Here is a 16,252-nt window from a genome sequence, read left to right as displayed (position 1 = left end):
TCCGGGGGGCGGGGCCTGGGATCGCTCGGACCCCGGGAGGGGACAGAGGGAATTGGAAAAGGGGCCACCTCCCCCATTCCGCGTCCCCTGGCGGCTCTGGGGAAGGGCGCCCCTCCTCCCCACACACAACTTCTCCATAACCCCAGCCCCGGATTCCGGGGAAAAAAGAGCTGCAGAGGAGCCTCTGCCGCTACAGTCCTTCAGTCCTGTGAACGCAACTAAGTCCCGACGTGCCCGGGATTCCCTTACCACCCTGGTAACCTGCTCCACCCTCCGCTTTGGCTCTCCCTAGACCCTCCGACCCGCTCTCCCTTCGAGGTTTGGGGGCGACGGCTCGGGACGTCCAGACTCAACTCTCGGCCAGAGCTAGAGACTCGAGAATTGCGTTTGGACAATCAAGAGCCGCGGCCCGGGGCGGGGGAGGGAGGCACACGGGAGGTATCGGGGAATGGAGACACCACGCGGAAGCAGGGACACACACACACACACACACACACACAGGATGGGGCCCCTATCGGGGAGGGGTTGTGCGCGTGTAGGTGGGGGGCACAAGGGGCCGAATGTCTGGAGTGGGAAGCGGGCAGAAGTCTCCTCCAGGACTTCCCAGTAAAGGAAGGGGACCGGGAGGGAAGAGAAGAGGAAGGGGCAGAGCGACCCCCATGGAGGGCAGGGGATGAGAGGGATACGGGGGGGAAAAGAGACCGTGATGGGCGTCCTGTCTCCTCCAGCTTGAACTGGGGCTCCCGGACTTGGGCTGCAACTGCCAGGGGGTGGCCTCTTTCTGGGACAAGGCAGCAGTGGGTCCCCTCGCCCCCTCCCCCAGTTCCCCCCTACTTCCCTGTCCTCTCCTTCAGTCCGTGGCCAGTCCTTATGTGGGCTCCAGAGTCGATTAGCGCGGACCCCCTCCCCTTCCTCCTCCTCCTCCCAGCCCCCTCCCTCCCTTCTGCTCTCCTCCAGCCCCTTTCATCGGCTGGCCCATTCCCCTAATCCTGGCCCCCTCCCCTAATCCCCCCCATCCGACCCCCGGCCGGCTGCAGCTATTGTAAGGTGGAGAGAAAGGGGAGGGGGGGACTCAGAGAAAGGAGAGGGGTGGGGGAGGGCCACCTGTTCCAAGACCCCCTCCCAAGGCTAGACTGGATACTCGGATGCGGCCATGAACAAATCACCCTTGGGGACCATAAGGACCCAGGGAATTGGGGGAGGGGACTGGGGCTGCAGGATCAGTGGAAGGGGGTGGGGCAGAGACCCCCTCCCTCCAAAAGACCCAGAGTGTCACGCACACACAGTGACACACACTCTCTCCTCTCATACCCGGCGGCGGGGGTTGCCCTGGGAGACCAGGCAGTGAAAGGGAACAATCCTTCGCGAAAGGGAAAGGAGGGGGAGGTGGTGAAGGGTCTGAGGACTTGGACACAAGAAGAACCGGAGGTGGCAGGGAAGAGGATTTGGAATTTATTAGGGTCACAAGCACCCCTGCCTCCCATATTCAGCATTCCTGAGCCATACACTGCCACCCCTTTTGTAGCCTGGGAACTCAGAGTCCTCATCAGCAGGAGGCCCGGCAGAGTGGTGGGATAGTGAGCAGAGTCCCGGGTCCTTGAGGCAGTTACATGAAAAGACCTCCTGGGAGGGGCAGAAACATTTGGACAGATGTATAGGTGGAGACAAATGGGCTGGGGGGGAGGCATCCACTTCTGTCCTTGGCCTATGGGAACTTCTGCCCTTCCCTCAGTGGCTCCAGACTCCCCTCATTTGCTTTCTGGGTTCCACTTCTCTGCCCTCTTCCTCCCCCTGATGGCCTCATACCAGTGACTTCCACTGACGCCCCTGTGATGTATCCACTGTCTTCAGATGCCAAGAACGCGACCACATCTGCCACATCTACGGGAATGGTGGGGAGACGGCAGAATCCTACTCACTCACACAGATCCAAAGTAGCCTCCTACCAGAATCATCCCTCCCCCAACCACCAATCCTGGTGAGACCCTCTCAGATACCACAAACTTTGGGATCTCTTCATTCAGGCCCCCTCTGCACTCAGTGCTCACCCTCAGGGTCCCCCATATGTCCCATCGGGATCCTTCCAGTCACCTGTAAGGAAACACTCGTGTGAGTGAAAGTTTTTTTCATGGGTTTTTTTTTTGTAGACCGAGTCTGTGACTTTTTTTGGTCTTCATTCCTTGTACACTTGCTGAATATGCCCCTCACTGGGCCCAGCATCCTCTCTCTGAAGCCCAGAGAGGTTGGCTCTCTGAATGATTCTGCCCTCCACCCACAGTCTCCTACCTTGTCCAGTACTTTCTGTGGCACTTTCTGTGTCATGGGTGTTTTAATGAACCCTGGGAGGACAGCGTTACAGCGGATCCCATGTCTGTGGAAAGGAGAGTGGCTGCTGACTCCAGAGAGGACTGAACACTGACCCTCCCTCAGACCTTCCACGTGGCCCCAGGTGTCTGACCAACCGTCCAAGCTCCCGGGCTGCAGTCTGGGTCAGTCCAACCACTCCAGCCTTGGATGCTGCGTAGTTTGTCTGTCCCACGTTCCCCACCTTTGGGTGAGCCAGAGATTGGGGTTAAGCTGGGAGTCCCAGGGAGGGGCTCTCCTCTCTGTGCCTACTTGGCTGGCTGACCTCGTCCCAACTCAACCTGACCTTCCCTACGATGCTACTGATGTTGATGATGGAGCCAGGACAGCCACTGGACACCAGGGCTTGGGCTGCAGCCTGAGTGACTAGAAAGATGCCCTGGGGGTGGGGAGAGAAAGTAACAAGGCAGAAAGGATCAGCAGGGGTGACACTCCTCCAACTCCCTCCCCAGGCTAGAGGGCCCCAGAAGTCATGGGTTCAGAGATCACCACCTTGAGGTTGACAGCTATGACTTTGTCCCAGTCATCCTCAGACATGTGGAGCAGAAACTCATCCCTGGTGATGCCCGCACAGGACACAACGACAGATGGCGGGCGAGAAAAGCAGGCCTATGTAAGGGGTAGGTTACACACCAAAAAACCTTGTAGAGCCGAGGGCACTGGAGGCAACGTTAGGGCTTTAAAGGGGGCGACGTCGTCTCGCTTTTTCACCTGCACTTGATCCAGCAGGTGCCTGACGGCCCCGGCCTCGGACACGTCAGCCTGGAAGGCTGCGTGGGCCCCGCGGGGTGCCCCCTCTTCGCTCCCCGGCCCTCCCAGCAGCCGCACCGTCTCCCGTGCCGCTGGCCCGTCCAGGTCGCAAGCGGCCACAGTGGCCCCCTCAGCGGCCAGGCGCACACCTACCGCTCGGCCGATGCCGCTACCAGCACCTGAGATGGGAGAGAACACGCGGGAGGCGGGGAAGGAGAAGTGGGCAGGGGTCAGAGGTCAACAGGGCGCAAAGTTAGTAAAATTCAGACCACAGGCCACAGCGGTTGTAGGGTCCGAGGGAGCGCCCGGACGTCACTCTAGCACACCAACCCACCCTGGGAGAGGACACCCCCCCCCCAACCTGTGACCAGGGCCAGCGCGAAGCGAAGCCGGAGCTGAGACGCCATGGCGGGTGGTGAGTGGGCAGGCTCCCCAGCACTGAGCCAATCCGAGGGCAGAGGGGGCGCGGCGAGAGCAAAGCCGGACCAATCGAAGACCCGCCAGCGTTAGGCTCCTGGCGGCCACCCGCGCAGGCGGACCTCCAACCGCGGGGGCGTGGCCAGACACCAAAGCTTGGGGGTCAGTGGAGCCGGGAGAAGAGGGGCCCCCATTCCCCCCAAAAAAGACAAAGACTGCGCGTGGAGCGGAAGATTCAAGGATTTTATTTCCGGTCACCCCCCCTCCTCCATTCAAACAGTGATATAAAAGAATACAAAAAAAAAATCAGGCCATGAGAGTAGCAACTAGCCCCCCTCCCCCCCAATCACTCCCAAATCAGGACACACGATTGACGTTTATCTCCGACTTCTGCTACCCACTTCAGGGATCTGGTCTTCCCTGGAGTTTCCACCAACCGGTGGGAGAGAGGGAGGTGGACCCTGGAAAAGCCAGTGTGTGGCAGCTTGGTCCTCTGTGAATAGGTACGGTGGGGGATATGGGGTAGGCTGCCATGATTCCTCTCTCTTCCAGCCTTCTTCATGGCCCCACTTAGCCCCTAAACCCAACAACATGGTCAGCACATGCCCAACACTATGGTCCCTCTGGGCTGTCATTCTCACCTCTGCAGCTCCTGTAAGACTGCCAAATCTTGATAGCTTTCAAGACAAAGTCGCCACCTCCCTAGGATACAACTCCCTCCTTTGGCAGATGTCCCAGGCCAGGGCCCCCAACTTCCACAGACCCCTGACCTGGAGGGTTTAGAGGCTAGAGGTTTGGGGCTGGGGTGGGGCTGGTTTACCCCACCTCTCACTCAAGGTGGGCAATCAGCACCATCATGACAACTCCCCCTAGCAGCCCCAGCACCTCCAGAAGTGATTGCAATGGTGATGCCTCCCTCAACAGCTCAGGCAACACTGACACCGTTGCTACGTAGATAAAGCCACCTGCAGTGAATGGCAGAACCCAGCCAGGACCTGTGCCACCTGCAACTTCACTGCCCACTGCCCCTCCTTCAGCTAGGAGGGCACAGGCTGTGCCTGCCAGTGCCCCTATTGCCGTCAGTAGTTGTAGACGCATCGCCTGGTGGGCAGAAAAGAGAGAGAGAGGCACTCATCAACATCTAAAGGTTATCAGTGGTTTAGACGTGGCTGGAGGGGTATAAGTGTACATGGATAGGATGCATGTCTTTAGAAACTAAATAATAAGGCAAAAAGAGGGGGATCTAGAATAGACACTTTCTGAAAAATCTTAGATCAAAGAGCTTCTTTCCACAGACCTCCTGACTCAATAGGTCAGGGTCAGGGGCATGGTGTGAAAGACCCCCATAAAACATTCAGATGGCTTATGGACCACAGCTCAAGAACTACTGAGCTACAAGACAAAGAAACAGAACTTCTTCCCCCTCGTTTCTAGAGGATCCGTTGTCAACAATACAGGCATACCTCGGAGATATTGTGAGTTCAGTCCCAGGCCATCACAATAAAGCAAGTCACATGAATTTTTTGGTTTCCCAATGCATATATTTACACTATCCTGTAAGTGTGCAGTAGCATTATGCCTACAACGTACGTAGCTTAGTTAAAAAATACTCTACCAGGGCTTCCCTGGTGGCGTAGTGGTTGAGAGTCCGCCTGCCGATGCAGGGGACACGGGTTCGTGTCCCGGTCCAGGAGGATCCCACATGCTGCGCAGCGGCTAGGCCCGTGAGCCATGGCTGCTGGGCCTGCGCGTCCAGAGCCTGTGCTCCGCAACGGGAGAGGCCACAACAGTGAGAGGCCCGCGTACCGAAAAAAAACCAAAAAAACTCTACCGATAAAAAATGCTAACCATCACGTAAGCCTTCAACAAGTTGGAATCTTTTTGCTATAGTAACATCAAAGGTCACTGATCACAGATCAACGTAACAAATATGATAATAACGAAGTTTGAAATGTTTCAAGAATTACCAATCTGTGACACAGAGACATGAAGTAAACAAATGTTGGAGAAATGGTATCCAGACTTGCTCAAGCAGGGTTGCTACAAATTTGTAAAAAATGCAGTATCTGCTAAGTGTAATAAAGGAGTGCAATAAAACGAGGTATGCCTGTAGTACAACTTGTTCGGAACGAATGGGTGGCAGTCTGGGTTTGGGGAGGGTTAGTGGGAGATAAAGGGCTTGAGGCAACCATGTTTGGTGCACACCATCACCAACCTGCTTTTTGCTGCAGCCAGACTGGACCAAGATGGCAAAGTCCCCGACTTCGTGGGGCACTTCATGTAGCAGAACAGTCATTGTGGTCAGGATCCCCAGTCCCCGACCCCCTCGAAATGAAGCACCAATGGCCAGACCATCTGTGAAGTTGTGTGCCAGGTCAGCAGCCAGATTCAGGTACCCTGATACACGTAGGTCTTTTACAGGAGAAAAGGAAGATGAAACAATTAGAGGTATTCATCACCCCTAGTCTCAGCCCTGATCAGCACCCCAGAGACCACTTCACATCCGGCCTCAGTATTTTCCAGACACCTGTCATCACCCACAGTGCTGTTCCATGTGATTCATGATGATGCCCCTTGCCCAAGCGTATGCAAACCTGGTCCTCACCTGAACCTGCTTTTTCCTCTTCAGAGTTCTGAGGTTTCACTGGCCTGTCTTTGGGCCTTGTGCTCCCTCCTCTGCTTTTCCTCGAGCCCCCTGCTTCCTTTTCTTCTTCCTCTGAGCTCTGTTTCTCCTTTGAAGGACGCCCTGAGGGAAGAAAGGAGTTGGTAAGAGTGGAGAACAGAGATTTGCCAATATGTCCTCATAAGGGTAGTCTTCTCCCACCTAAGAACCATAAAATGAGGAGATTCAGAGATGGCAAGGTGGCTTTCGGGAAAGTTGTGCCTGGGCTCACCCTGTCTTCCATGTGTGTGACCGTGAGCGTGTCCATGTCCGTGTCCATGTCCTCCTTTCACATGTCTCACAAATTTTTCCACCACGAGAAAGGCGACAATTCCACCGAGGACCCACAGTCCCACAGACAGAATGGGGCCCTGGCCTAGGAATGGATACATTGAGACATTAAGGGAGATTTGGATTTCAGACTCTTCCTCCCCAAGCACAAGAGAAGAATAGGGAGGGATAGACCTTCCCCAGCGCCCCAACCCCACGTCTTCACCTGCCCCTTCCTCACCACTGTGGGAATGTCCATGTCCAGGCTGCTCCAGAGGGTGGTGAGAATGAGGTTCTGGAGGAAGGGGGAGACAAAGCCAGATGAGGAAATACCCCAACCAAGGGGTGTGTATTTGGGAGAATATTGGAAGGTCAGGGATCACAAAGGGGAAAGAACCCTCTTGTCCAAAGCATAAAATACATTAAGATTTGAGGTAGAAGCTAGAGATCACTTACCCAGAGCATGAGGGATGAGGTGCAGGAAGGCATCTCCCAAGAGCCCACCCGAAGCAAAACTCAGCAAGATCTGGAGCAGAGAGCGGTGCCGAGGGGAGTTTGACTCCACGGGGATAAGGAAGAGGACGAAAAATGGAGCTGCAGAGATCAGCACTGTGGCCCCCAGTGCCTGGTGAGGGAGAGTCAGGGGTCAAGTGGTGTGGGGTTTCCCAACAATCCCGAACCAGCCCCCCTCTGCCCCATCCCCGGGGGACTCACATAGGCCCAGAGAGTGACAGTGTCCAGGTCCTGCTTGATGCCTGGAGCCCCAGACTCCTCATAGATTGCATGGCTGTGCTCATGATCATGTCCATGTCCTCGGTGGTAGACGCTCTCATGAGAGTGGCCATGACTATGGCCATGGTGCAAATCCTCATGCGAATGTCCATGGTCATGACCGTGGGTATGCCCATGCCAGATGCTCTCATGAGTGTGGCCAGGGGCATGGCTGTGTCCATGGTGGAAATCCTCATGTGAGTGGCTGTGGCCCTGGAAGTCCTCGTGCAGGTCTTCGTACAGGTCGCCATGACCCCCGTGTCCGGCCACTAGCAGCCCCAAGGCCGCCCAGGTCAGCAGTCCCACGGCCACCCAGTGGGGGGCCCCCAGGCCTCTGGCCATCACGCTGACCAGAGGGACAGAGATAGTGACTCCACTTGACCCTCAACTCTATACCTATGCGGGGTCCGCTCTACTCCGTTCGCGCCCTCCGTCCACTTCTATGGGCTGCTTCCCCATTCCATCCTGTCCCCACCCACATTGTTCCCAAGACTCGTTTTCTTTATCCGGAACCCCATCCCAGATGCAGGGCCCCCGGGACACCGCTCTAGGCTCTGATCCTCCGCTATATGGACTCTCTGCGCCCTCGTCTCTATGACCCACTAAATGAAAAAGGCCTGAAAAGGACGGTAGGGAAAAACAGGGAATTCTCACCAGCTCCGGGATCCTCTCCTTTCCCGGTTTGCTCGGACGTGGCAGTCCCGCCTCTAGCTCCCGCGAGAACAGGGAGTTCCGTTCTACCTCGATCCCAGTACCTTTACCAATATGGCGGCACTCCGGTAGTGGTGAAGCCCTCTAGCCCTGGCGCGCATGCGCGGGTGTGGAGGTTATTTGAGGGGACGCTGGGCTAGGCGGGCTAACAGGCGGGAGGAGACCGCCTCCTCCGTTTCCAACCAGACGAGGAGGCGGGAACTAGCGCGGAGACTTCCCGTCTATACCAAGATGGCTGCCACATCGGCGCTGTCATTTTGCTACAGCGCAGAGCGAAGCGCTTAATTCGACCCGGTTAAGGCCAGAGACTTTTTGTCTGGGCCTTCCTCGTGCTCAGCTAGTCCAACGATCAATCCTTGGGAATCCCTGGTACCTCTTCGGTATCCCTACACTCAGCCAGGAATCATGTCTTGGGCTGCTCGCCCGCCCTTCCTCCCCCAGCGGCATGCCGCAGGGCAGTGTGGGCCGGTGGGGGTGCGAAAAGAAATGCATTGTGGGGTCGCGTCCCGGTGGCGGCGGCGACGGCCCTGGCTGGATCCCGCAGCAGCAGCGGCGGCGGCGGTGGCAGCCGGAGAACAACAAACCCCGGAGCCGGAGCCGGGGGAGGCTGGACGGGACGGGATGGGCGACAGCGGGCGGGGTGAGTGACCTAGCGGACGGACCGGCAAGCCAGTGACCGCGTTATCAGCAACCCCTTCCCCCCTCCCCTGGTGTTCTTTCCCAGGCGCTCCCGCCCCCTTGTTTGTAAACACGCGTCCCCTCCCTCCCGAGGGCCTTAGTGCCCTCCCCCCGGGGCGGGGCGGGGAGGGGGAGCTTCCGCCCTCCTAGCGGTGGCCGCTTGAGGCCCTGCACTACGGAGGTCCCAGGCGTGGGACACTAGTCCTCGAGATTGAGGACTCTGGACGTTTGAAGGCAAATTGTATGTCCTAGGAGGGGTCTCTTCTGCCTATCTCTTTTCCCTGCACGTTCTGGCTACGAGCTGGGAATGGAGGGGCTGACTGGTCCACCCCACGTGCTGCCCCACCCACACGAGATGCGTCTGGCTTGGGGTGACCAAATGCATTGTTTGGAATTTGTCTCACCTGAACGATCTTCCTCTGTCAGCCCCCTTCTCTCACCACGATTAGGAGTTAAGCCGTTGTTTGACAGCAGGGTGCCTCTGGACTTGGGAAGGGGTGGGGTGAGGTGGGGGCGCGGTGGGGGGATCAGAGAGAGAATTAAAGGCTCCGGTTGGATGATCGAAGACTCATTTTCTCTTTTTGTCTCTTCTGTCTGTGTGTGTCTGTGCCTGTGTGTACCCCTCCTCAGACTCCCGAAGCCCAGACAGTTCCTCTCCAAATCCCCTTCCCCAGGGGGCCGCTCCCCCTTCTCCTCCGGGGCCACCCTTACCCCCTTCAGCAGCTGCATCCCTTGGAGGCTCTGGGGCTCCACCCCCACCCCCGATGCCACCCCCGCCACTGGGCTCCCCCTTCCCGGTCATCAGCTCTTCCATGGGGTCCCCTGGTCTGCCCCCTCCAGCTCCCCCAGGATTCTCCGGGCCTGTCAGCAGTCCCCAGGTGAGAGGTCGTGACCCACTTACTGCCTCTCCACTTTCATTTCCTTGTTTTCCTGGTGACCTAGATCCTTGTGTGAATTTCCCCATGGCCCACTGACCTTCCAGGCCTGTGGTCCTTGTGTGACTCCTGGCCTTTCTTGAGGTGACTGAGCTTTCAGTGCACACCTCCTCCCCAACCCTCTAAAAGAACCCAGCTATTCTTGATGTCCCTTTCATATATCAGTGATTTTTTTGCCCTTTTGGTTCCATCTACCCTTCTTAGATGCAAGCCCTTCAGGGCCACTGTGTTGCACAATTTCAGGGGCACCTTTATGTCTCATCTCTTCGGGGTTGTACTCCAGGGGTGGCCCTTCCCGGGCACTGCAGTGTAAATAATGTACTTTGTAACGTGCAATGCAGGGCCCTGCCTAGGTGGTAGGGAATGATGTCCCTCCCCGCTGAGAGATTATCCTTCCCAATGAGTCTCCCTGTGACTTCCCTATTTCCCCCAACCCAGATTAACTCAACAGTGTCGCTCCCTGGGGGTGGGTCTGGCCCCCCTGAAGATGTGAAGCCACCAGTCTTAGGGGTCCGGGGCCTGCACTGTCCACCCCCTCCAGGTGGCCCTGGGGCTGGCAAACGGCTATGTGCAATCTGCGGGGACCGAAGCTCAGGTATGGGGCTCAGAGGACCAGCAGAGAGGAAGAGAGCGTGTACCATTTACCATCACCTGTGGGATTCCCAGGGGCTCTTGAGGTTTGGTTAGAGCAAGTGAGCTGGGGGAGGCCTGATGAGAGTTAAGGACCCTGCGGCTCAGATTTGGTGTGTGGGGGTGGTCAGAGGGAAGAGGGGGCTGGCATAGGGTTTTCGAACCGTGAGAAGAGTGGGACTGGATCATGCCTCATGTCCTGATTCCCCATCTCTCTCTTTGGCAAACACAGAGCAGACTTCAACTAAATTTGCTGGGGGGAGGTGGGCAAGAGTCCTAGTGGCACAGGGTCTACGTGCAGTCTTACTGCTCTTCCTGTCCTCTCGCAGGCAAACACTACGGGGTTTACAGCTGTGAGGGCTGCAAAGGCTTCTTCAAGCGCACCATCCGTAAGGACCTGACCTACTCGTGCCGGGACAACAAGGACTGCACGGTGGACAAGCGCCAGCGGAACCGCTGTCAGTACTGCCGCTATCAGAAGTGCCTGGCCACCGGCATGAAGAGGGAGGGTAAGGGCCTGCCCTACCCAGGCCTCCCGGTCTACCCTGTAGGGGGAGAGGGAGGAGGGGGAGGGAAGACTGCAGGGACTATACCTCTTAGGAAGGCTGGACTCCTCTCTCTCCTCCAGAGGGCGATATTTAATTCCCTCTCCCCTGCGCATCAGCCCTCCTCTCTGGTACCTTGACCTGGTGCCTTGAGTTTCCTTCTTAATGGTTCTGCTTCTGTGGCCTGCCCCTCTGATCCCTCCCTGGTCTGGTGCTAGGGTAGGATAAGTTTTCCTTCCCCACGATGGGTTTCTCTAGCTCCCCTTCTCTAACCTGAGTAATTCTTCCTCATTTTGACCGAGTGCTTCCACTCTGGTCTCCATCTCCCTGTTATCTGTGTTCTCTCCTCCAGACTCTGGGACTCTACTCTCTTAAGCTGCAGCCTTTACTGAAGACCTCAGGGCTTCTTTTCCTCCTTTTTTTTTTTTTTTAAATCTCTATCTTTTGTTCTTAAGCTTGATTCTGGAATTCTGAGAGAGATACTTTAGGGAGTATATGTTGGTCACATCCCTCATTTTAGAGAAGATGAGCCTGAAGCCTGGCTTTCCCAAGGTCATGCAACAAAAGAGTGGCAGGTCTTGGATCAGGACCCACACCTCTGCAGACCCAGGCCAGTGCTCCTTTTCCTGCTTTTTGGTTGAGTCAGAAGAGCACCAGATTTGCCATCAGGCACGCTTAGATTTGGACATACGGCTTGCCATGTATTGTGTGAACTTGGGCAAGCTGTTGAATGAACTGCCCCCAAATCGTTATTTTAAAAAATGGGGTCAAGAGCTCACAGGGTCGTTATAATACTTGAGTGAACGTGAAAGTGTGCTTGGCACGTTTCCTAGTATATAGTAGGCTCTCAGTTTAAATGCTAGCTTTCTCCGTAATTCCTTTACCTACCCTTTTACTTCTTCTGGGTTTATTTATCTGTTCTTTTGTAAGTCCTGCTTCTAGACTGCCACAGATCTGCCGTGGTTTCAAGTGACTTCCCCAATTTGTATAAATACCTTCTAAGGGCCATGAGACCCTGATAAGACCCTAAGGACATTTTGGAATCTCCTCATGGCTGGCTGTTCACTTTCTACTTTTTTCTCCTTCCTCCTTCTCCTGCAGCGGTTCAGGAGGAGCGTCAGCGGGGGAAGGACAAGGATGGGGATGGGGAGGGGGCTGGGGGAGCCCCCGAGGAGATGCCCGTGGACAGGATCCTGGAGGCAGAGCTCGCTGTGGAGCAGAAGAGTGACCAGGGCGTTGAGGGTCCTGGGGGAACCGCGGGTAGCGGCAGCAGCGTGAGTGTTGGGGTCAATCTACTCTTCTTCCTGATGGGGGTGGGGAGGCGGGAGGCTAGGTCTGTTCTATCTCCCCCTCCCCTCCCTTCCCCTCACAACCCATCTAACACTGCCGGGGACCGGAAGTGCCGCCAAACAAGGTCTCTTAGACACCTGAGGTAGGCGTGATAGCATCCTCCGTCCCCACTCCCCAAACAACCCACTCACAGAACCACAGGCGAGTCCCAAATTAATAACTTTTCCTGAATGCTAGAAGAGGAGGAATTGGTTCAGATGGGGCTTGAAGAGAGACTACAAATAAGGAGGGGGTGTCAAAAGCCTCTTATGGGGTTGGGGGGGCTCCCAGTGTACTTCCAAACCTTCTATAACTCTCACCCCTCCTCCCCTGCAGCCGAATGACCCTGTGACTAACATCTGCCAGGCAGCTGACAAACAGCTCTTCACACTTGTTGAGTGGGCAAAGAGGATCCCACACTTTTCCTCCTTGCCTCTGGATGACCAGGTCATACTGCTACGGGCAGGTCAGTGACCTTGGACTCCTTGAATCTCTTGTCATTTGACCCCTCTTGGACCTCCTGACCTTCAGGGACCCCAGCGGCCTTACCTTGCATACTCAGAGAGCCAGTCTCATTGACCTCGCCACCCCCTTCTTCTCTTCCCCTGATGTGCTTTCGATCCCATGGCCTGATCCCTGGCTCGTCACCCTTGCCACCCCCCACCCCCAGGCTGGAACGAGCTCCTCATTGCCTCCTTCTCTCACCGATCCATTGATGTCCGAGACGGCATCCTCCTCGCCACAGGTCTTCACGTGCACCGCAACTCAGCCCATTCCGCAGGCGTGGGAGCCATCTTTGATCGGTCAGTGGCCCTCGGCTGGGCTGGCCTGTCGGTCGAGGGGGTGGGGCTATAGGCTGGTCCGTGTCCAAGGCTGGCTGAGCTGTGACCTTTGAGTGACCTGCAGGTCCCTCTCCAGGGTGCTGACAGAGCTAGTGTCCAAAATGCGTGACATGAGGATGGACAAGACAGAACTTGGCTGCCTGAGGGCAATCATTCTGTTCAATCCAGGTAAGAGGAGGATTACCCCCGTCTCTCAAGACCAAGGCAGCCTTGGAGCCTCCTCTTCTTCGGAGACTCCTAAGTTACCCAGCTATCCCCCTCAACCTAGAAATCTCACAGCTGACAAAGAAGAACCCACATCTGCTGATAACATTCCCTTTGCAGCCCCATCCCTCAAACCCATTGTGCCCTGCTTCCCTTGCCAGGCATCTGGTGAAGGGCGTGTAGGTGGGGCCCAAAAGGGACATCGTGTGGGCCACACCTCCACATTTGTCCTGATTTGATTTGCCCTCCTTCCTCTTCCTCCTCTCTTCCCTGCCATCCCAGATGCCAAGGGCCTCTCCAACCCCAGTGAGGTAGAGGTCCTGCGGGAGAAAGTGTACGCGTCCCTGGAGACCTATTGCAAACAGAAGTACCCTGAGCAGCAGGGCCGGTGAGAAGGCGCTGTGGGGCTGAGGGGCTGCGGGAACCGAGGCTCCTGCTGGGGTGGGGGTAGTGCCATGTGGCTCTAGCTCTCACTCCATGTCTCCCATTCCCTCCTCAGGTTTGCCAAGCTGCTCCTGCGTCTTCCTGCTCTCAGGTCCATAGGCCTTAAGTGTCTAGAGCATCTGTTTTTCTTCAAGCTCATTGGCGACACCCCCATCGACACCTTCCTCATGGAGATGCTTGAGGCTCCCCACCAGCTGGCCTGAGCCCACACCCAGACGTGGTGTTCCTCACGCTCGAGGAGAGCACATGGGCAAGGGACTCTGAGCCTTGGGGCAGGGTGGGGAGGGACCATGTTCCTAGAATCTTGGTGGGGTGAGGAGCATAGGACAGAACCGAGACCTCCAAGGGGGGGTCCCTAAACCCTGCCAGGGTTTGCTTGACATCCCAAGTCAGAGGGGACCCCAGACCACTTTGAGGGCTGGACCTCTCCCTTCAGTGGCCTTGAGTCTCTGAATTTGTCTGGCTCTGCCATGATCTGGGGGTGCTTTCTTACCCCTGGCCTGGAACGGCCTCTCCTTCCCCCAGCACAGAGCACTGGCCTTGCTCCCAGGACCTGGCTTCCTTCTCATCTTGCTTCACTTAGCCCCCCATCTGAAGAATGGAAATGGGAACTCCCGCAGAGATGGATATTGGGGGGCAGGCCCCCCAAACGGATGGACATGGGAGTAAGGCTCTGACAGGCCTTCCTCCAACCAAGCCTCGCAGATGGGGGCTTCTCTGGAATAAGGAGGGGCCTTGTCGCTGTCCCCTGTCCAGAGCCCCCTCTCACGCTTCACCTCCTTCTGCAGTCAGACTGAAAAAGAAAAAGGTGGTGGTGGTTAAGGGGCGGGTGGAGATGTAGGAACCCATCTGCTATTTTTAATTTTCTCTGAGGATAGAGACTTGCAGTTAGACTCAAAGAAGTACTGTACTTTCCCAGGTTGACTAAGAAATGCCAGTGGTGGAGGTGGTGTTTGGGAAAGGCAGGGCCCTGAGATGGTCTGCAGGGCTGGCTCTTCAGCACTGGCCTTCCCAGCCCCCTCCCCCACTCTTCCCGTCTGGCTTGGGGAAGGGGCCTGGGCTGTGAGGGCGGGGTGGGGGGAAGCGGCTTGGTGAGTAGTCCTCAGACCCTTCCCTCCCAGCTCTCCCCCCAGCCCGGGGCACACACCTTGTAGGCTGGGGACACAGGCTCCTGGCCTCAGAATTGAGAGGAGATGGCCCGCCTGCAGAGATGGGGTGCTGGGGCTGCATGATTTTTGCCCTGCGGCTCTTCTCTCCGGGGTTCCCTTACCCTCTCTTTCACTCACATAAAATCGCTTTCAAATTAAAATCGCTGTTTTCTGGACTGAGGTGACTGTATGGGGGGTGGAGGCAGCGCCGCACCGGGCCGCGTGTGGGAGGGTATCCGGTCGGGAGCTCCGGACCGGCTCCCTGGACGCCGCCGCCGCCGCCTAGGTTCCCTGGGGCCTCGGAGGCGGGCGCAGGGTGGGGGACACAAGGCGCGCTTTGTCGCGGAGGTGGGGGGAGAGGGTGTGCCAGCCTGGGGGCGGGGCCGGCCGGAGTGGGGGGGGCGGCTGACTCTCAAAGGCGCCTTGTTCGCGGGCGCCCCCCCAGCGCCAGCGGGCGGCGGCGCCTCGGCTCGCTCCGGGCTTCCCTCCGGCCGCGCCGCGGGCTCCGGGCAGACCCGGCGCCGTGCCCGCTCGTGGGGGCGCACTGGGCGCCGAGCGCCGCGGCTTACTCCGGTGTTTCCCGCCTGGAGGCGGCCTCGTCCCCGAGTGACCCCGTTTCCCGTACTCTGCCAACCAGTGTCGGCGGCCCCCCGCGCCCCCGCCTCTCCACTGGGTGCCTTTCCACCTGGGCTCCCGGGCGCCCTTACGTCGTCCCCCTACTTCCATCCCTTGGGACCTGATTAACCTGTGTGTGGGTCTGTCCAGTCTCTGGCCTCCCCTCTAACCGCCCTCCCGCCTCGCCCCCCACCCCCGCTCCCCGTGGCCGTCGGTTGCAGGTCCCCAGTCGCTATCTATAGCCGTGTCTATAAATACCGTGCCCCGGGCCAGGCTCTGTAATTACAGCGGGCGGGCCGGGCCGAGGGGAAATAATTATGGAGACCCGACGGGGTGAGGGGAGGTAGCGACCCCCAGACCCGCCTCTCCCCTCCCACTGTGCTGTAAATCCCGCCCCGGACTCTGCTGAAAGGGGGGTCTGGGCCCCCAAGGGGGAGTAACGGGGAGGGGTGTTGTGACTGGACGTCTGCCCCCCCAAAGAAAGAGACTGGGGAAAAGAGATTGGGGTTCCCGAAAAGAGAATCCTAAGGTACAGGCCACTGAGTCCCTGCGAGAAGTAGAGGAGAGCAGTCCGAGGGTCAGCGAGGGAGGGTTCCCACTCGCACCCCCACACCAGGTGGAGATCGGGGGTGGGGTTTCCCTCGGTGGCTGTGGGCGGGCGGCTGGAGGCAGGGGCTGGGCCGGGGGCGGGAGCGGGGTGGGGGCTCTGGGCTGCCGGGGTGGCCGGGGACACACAGGAGCGGCGGCCACCGAGGAGGGAGCAGCGCCGGAGCCCCGACGGCGCCTCGCTGCATGGAGCTGGGTCACTGAGAGCTGTCGCCACCGGCAGCCTCCGACTTCCCCGGGACCCCTGCGTGCGAGCCTGCTCTCTCTCTCCTGCCAGCCTCGGGGTGTCCGGCGCCTCCGGCGGTCCCTGGGACCTGGCGTTCCGGGCGCC

The 16,252-nt window shown here is 57.8% G+C and overlaps 3 protein-coding genes across 7 annotated transcripts; 1 reads left to right on the top strand and 2 right to left on the bottom strand.

Annotated features, from left to right (window-relative positions):
• Nucleotides 1-1,436: 1,436 nt before the first annotated feature.
• On the bottom strand, nt 1,437-3,540 carry HSD17B8 (hydroxysteroid 17-beta dehydrogenase 8). 2 transcript variants are annotated; one of them, XM_081246435.1, is made up of 9 exons: nt 3,476-3,540; nt 3,076-3,293; nt 2,857-2,973; nt 2,651-2,743; nt 2,463-2,548; nt 2,287-2,371; nt 2,049-2,091; nt 1,807-1,881; nt 1,437-1,623 (listed from the first exon to the last, which is right to left on the bottom strand). In XM_081246435.1, exons 1-9 carry the CDS (start codon nt 3,519-3,521, stop codon nt 1,607-1,609), a joined length of 780 nt encoding a protein of 259 aa, XP_081102561.1. In that variant the 5' UTR covers nt 3,522-3,540; the 3' UTR covers nt 1,437-1,606. The 2 variants fall into 2 exon arrangements, with proteins under 2 accessions (XP_081102561.1, XP_081102562.1); XM_081246436.1 differs by lacking the exons at nt 2,651-2,743; nt 2,857-2,973 and having other exon boundaries at nt 2,998-3,293.
• Nucleotides 3,541-3,760: 220 nt separating this feature from the next.
• Nucleotides 3,761-7,979, bottom strand: SLC39A7 (solute carrier family 39 member 7). 2 transcript variants are annotated; one of them, XM_081247136.1, is made up of 8 exons: nt 7,889-7,979; nt 7,178-7,580; nt 6,920-7,088; nt 6,705-6,758; nt 6,426-6,569; nt 6,137-6,277; nt 5,747-5,943; nt 3,761-4,632 (listed from the first exon to the last, which is right to left on the bottom strand). In XM_081247136.1, the coding sequence occupies exons 2-8, from the start codon at nt 7,574-7,576 to the stop codon at nt 4,360-4,362; spliced, it is 1,377 nt and encodes a 458-aa protein (XP_081103262.1). In that variant the 5' UTR covers nt 7,577-7,580; nt 7,889-7,979; the 3' UTR covers nt 3,761-4,359. The 2 variants fall into 2 exon arrangements, with proteins under 2 accessions (XP_081103262.1, XP_081103261.1); XM_081247135.1 differs by having other exon boundaries at nt 7,178-7,929.
• Nucleotides 7,980-8,094: 115 nt separating this feature from the next.
• Nucleotides 8,095-14,876, top strand: RXRB (retinoid X receptor beta). 3 transcript variants are annotated; one of them, XM_081247133.1, is made up of 10 exons: nt 8,095-8,585; nt 9,254-9,501; nt 9,997-10,153; nt 10,518-10,697; nt 11,835-12,007; nt 12,399-12,528; nt 12,733-12,865; nt 12,981-13,072; nt 13,391-13,496; nt 13,608-14,876. In XM_081247133.1, exons 1-10 carry the CDS (start codon nt 8,351-8,353, stop codon nt 13,753-13,755), a joined length of 1,602 nt encoding a protein of 533 aa, XP_081103259.1. In that variant the 5' UTR covers nt 8,095-8,350; the 3' UTR covers nt 13,756-14,876. The 3 variants fall into 3 exon arrangements, with proteins under 3 accessions (XP_081103259.1, XP_081103258.1, XP_081103257.1); XM_081247132.1 differs by having other exon boundaries at nt 12,969-13,072; XM_081247131.1 differs by lacking the exons at nt 13,391-13,496; nt 13,608-14,876 and having other exon boundaries at nt 12,969-13,375.
• The last annotated feature ends 1,376 nt before the right edge of the window (nt 14,877-16,252 follow it).

Source organism: Mesoplodon bidens (genome assembly GCF_964165515.1).
Source record: "Mesoplodon bidens genome assembly, chromosome: 10".
NCBI classification, from domain to species: Eukaryota; Metazoa; Chordata; class Mammalia; order Artiodactyla; family Ziphiidae; genus Mesoplodon; species Mesoplodon bidens.
The sequence above is the reverse complement of the archived record's forward strand: the minus strand, read 5'-3'. Positions and strand labels throughout refer to the sequence as shown.

Excerpts from the sequence above, each read along its gene's own strand:
- HSD17B8 (XM_081246435.1), bottom strand. The coding sequence starts at position 3,521 with ATGGCGTCTCAGCTCCGGCTTCGCTTCGCGCTGGCCCTGGTCACAG. Across the intron at positions 2,549-2,650 it reads TCAGTAGCATCGTAGGGAAG|GTGGGGAACGTGGGACAGAC; the intron begins GTCAGGTTGAGT and ends GCTCACCCAAAG. Across the intron at positions 1,882-2,048 it reads ACATATGGGGGACCCTGAGG|ATGTGGCAGATGTGGTCGCG; the intron begins GTGAGCACTGAG and ends CCATTCCCGTAG.
- SLC39A7 (XM_081247136.1), bottom strand. The coding sequence starts at position 7,576 with ATGGCCAGAGGCCTGGGGGCCCCCCACTGGGTGGCCGTGGGACTGCTG. Across the intron at positions 7,089-7,177 it reads CTGTCACTCTCTGGGCCTAT|GCACTGGGGGCCACAGTGCT; the intron begins GTGAGTCCCCCG and ends CTCCCTCACCAG. Across the intron at positions 5,944-6,136 it reads AGAGGAAAAAGCAGGTTCAG|ACCTACGTGTATCAGGGTAC; the intron begins GTGAGGACCAGG and ends CTCCTGTAAAAG.
- RXRB (XM_081247131.1), top strand. The coding sequence starts at position 8,351 with ATGTCTTGGGCTGCTCGCCCGCCCTTCCTCCCCCAGCGGCATGCCGCA. Across the intron at positions 12,529-12,732 it reads GGTCATACTGCTACGGGCAG|GCTGGAACGAGCTCCTCATT; the intron begins GTCAGTGACCTT and ends CCCCACCCCCAG. Across the intron at positions 12,866-12,968 it reads GTGGGAGCCATCTTTGATCG|GTCCCTCTCCAGGGTGCTGA; the intron begins GTCAGTGGCCCT and ends AGTGACCTGCAG.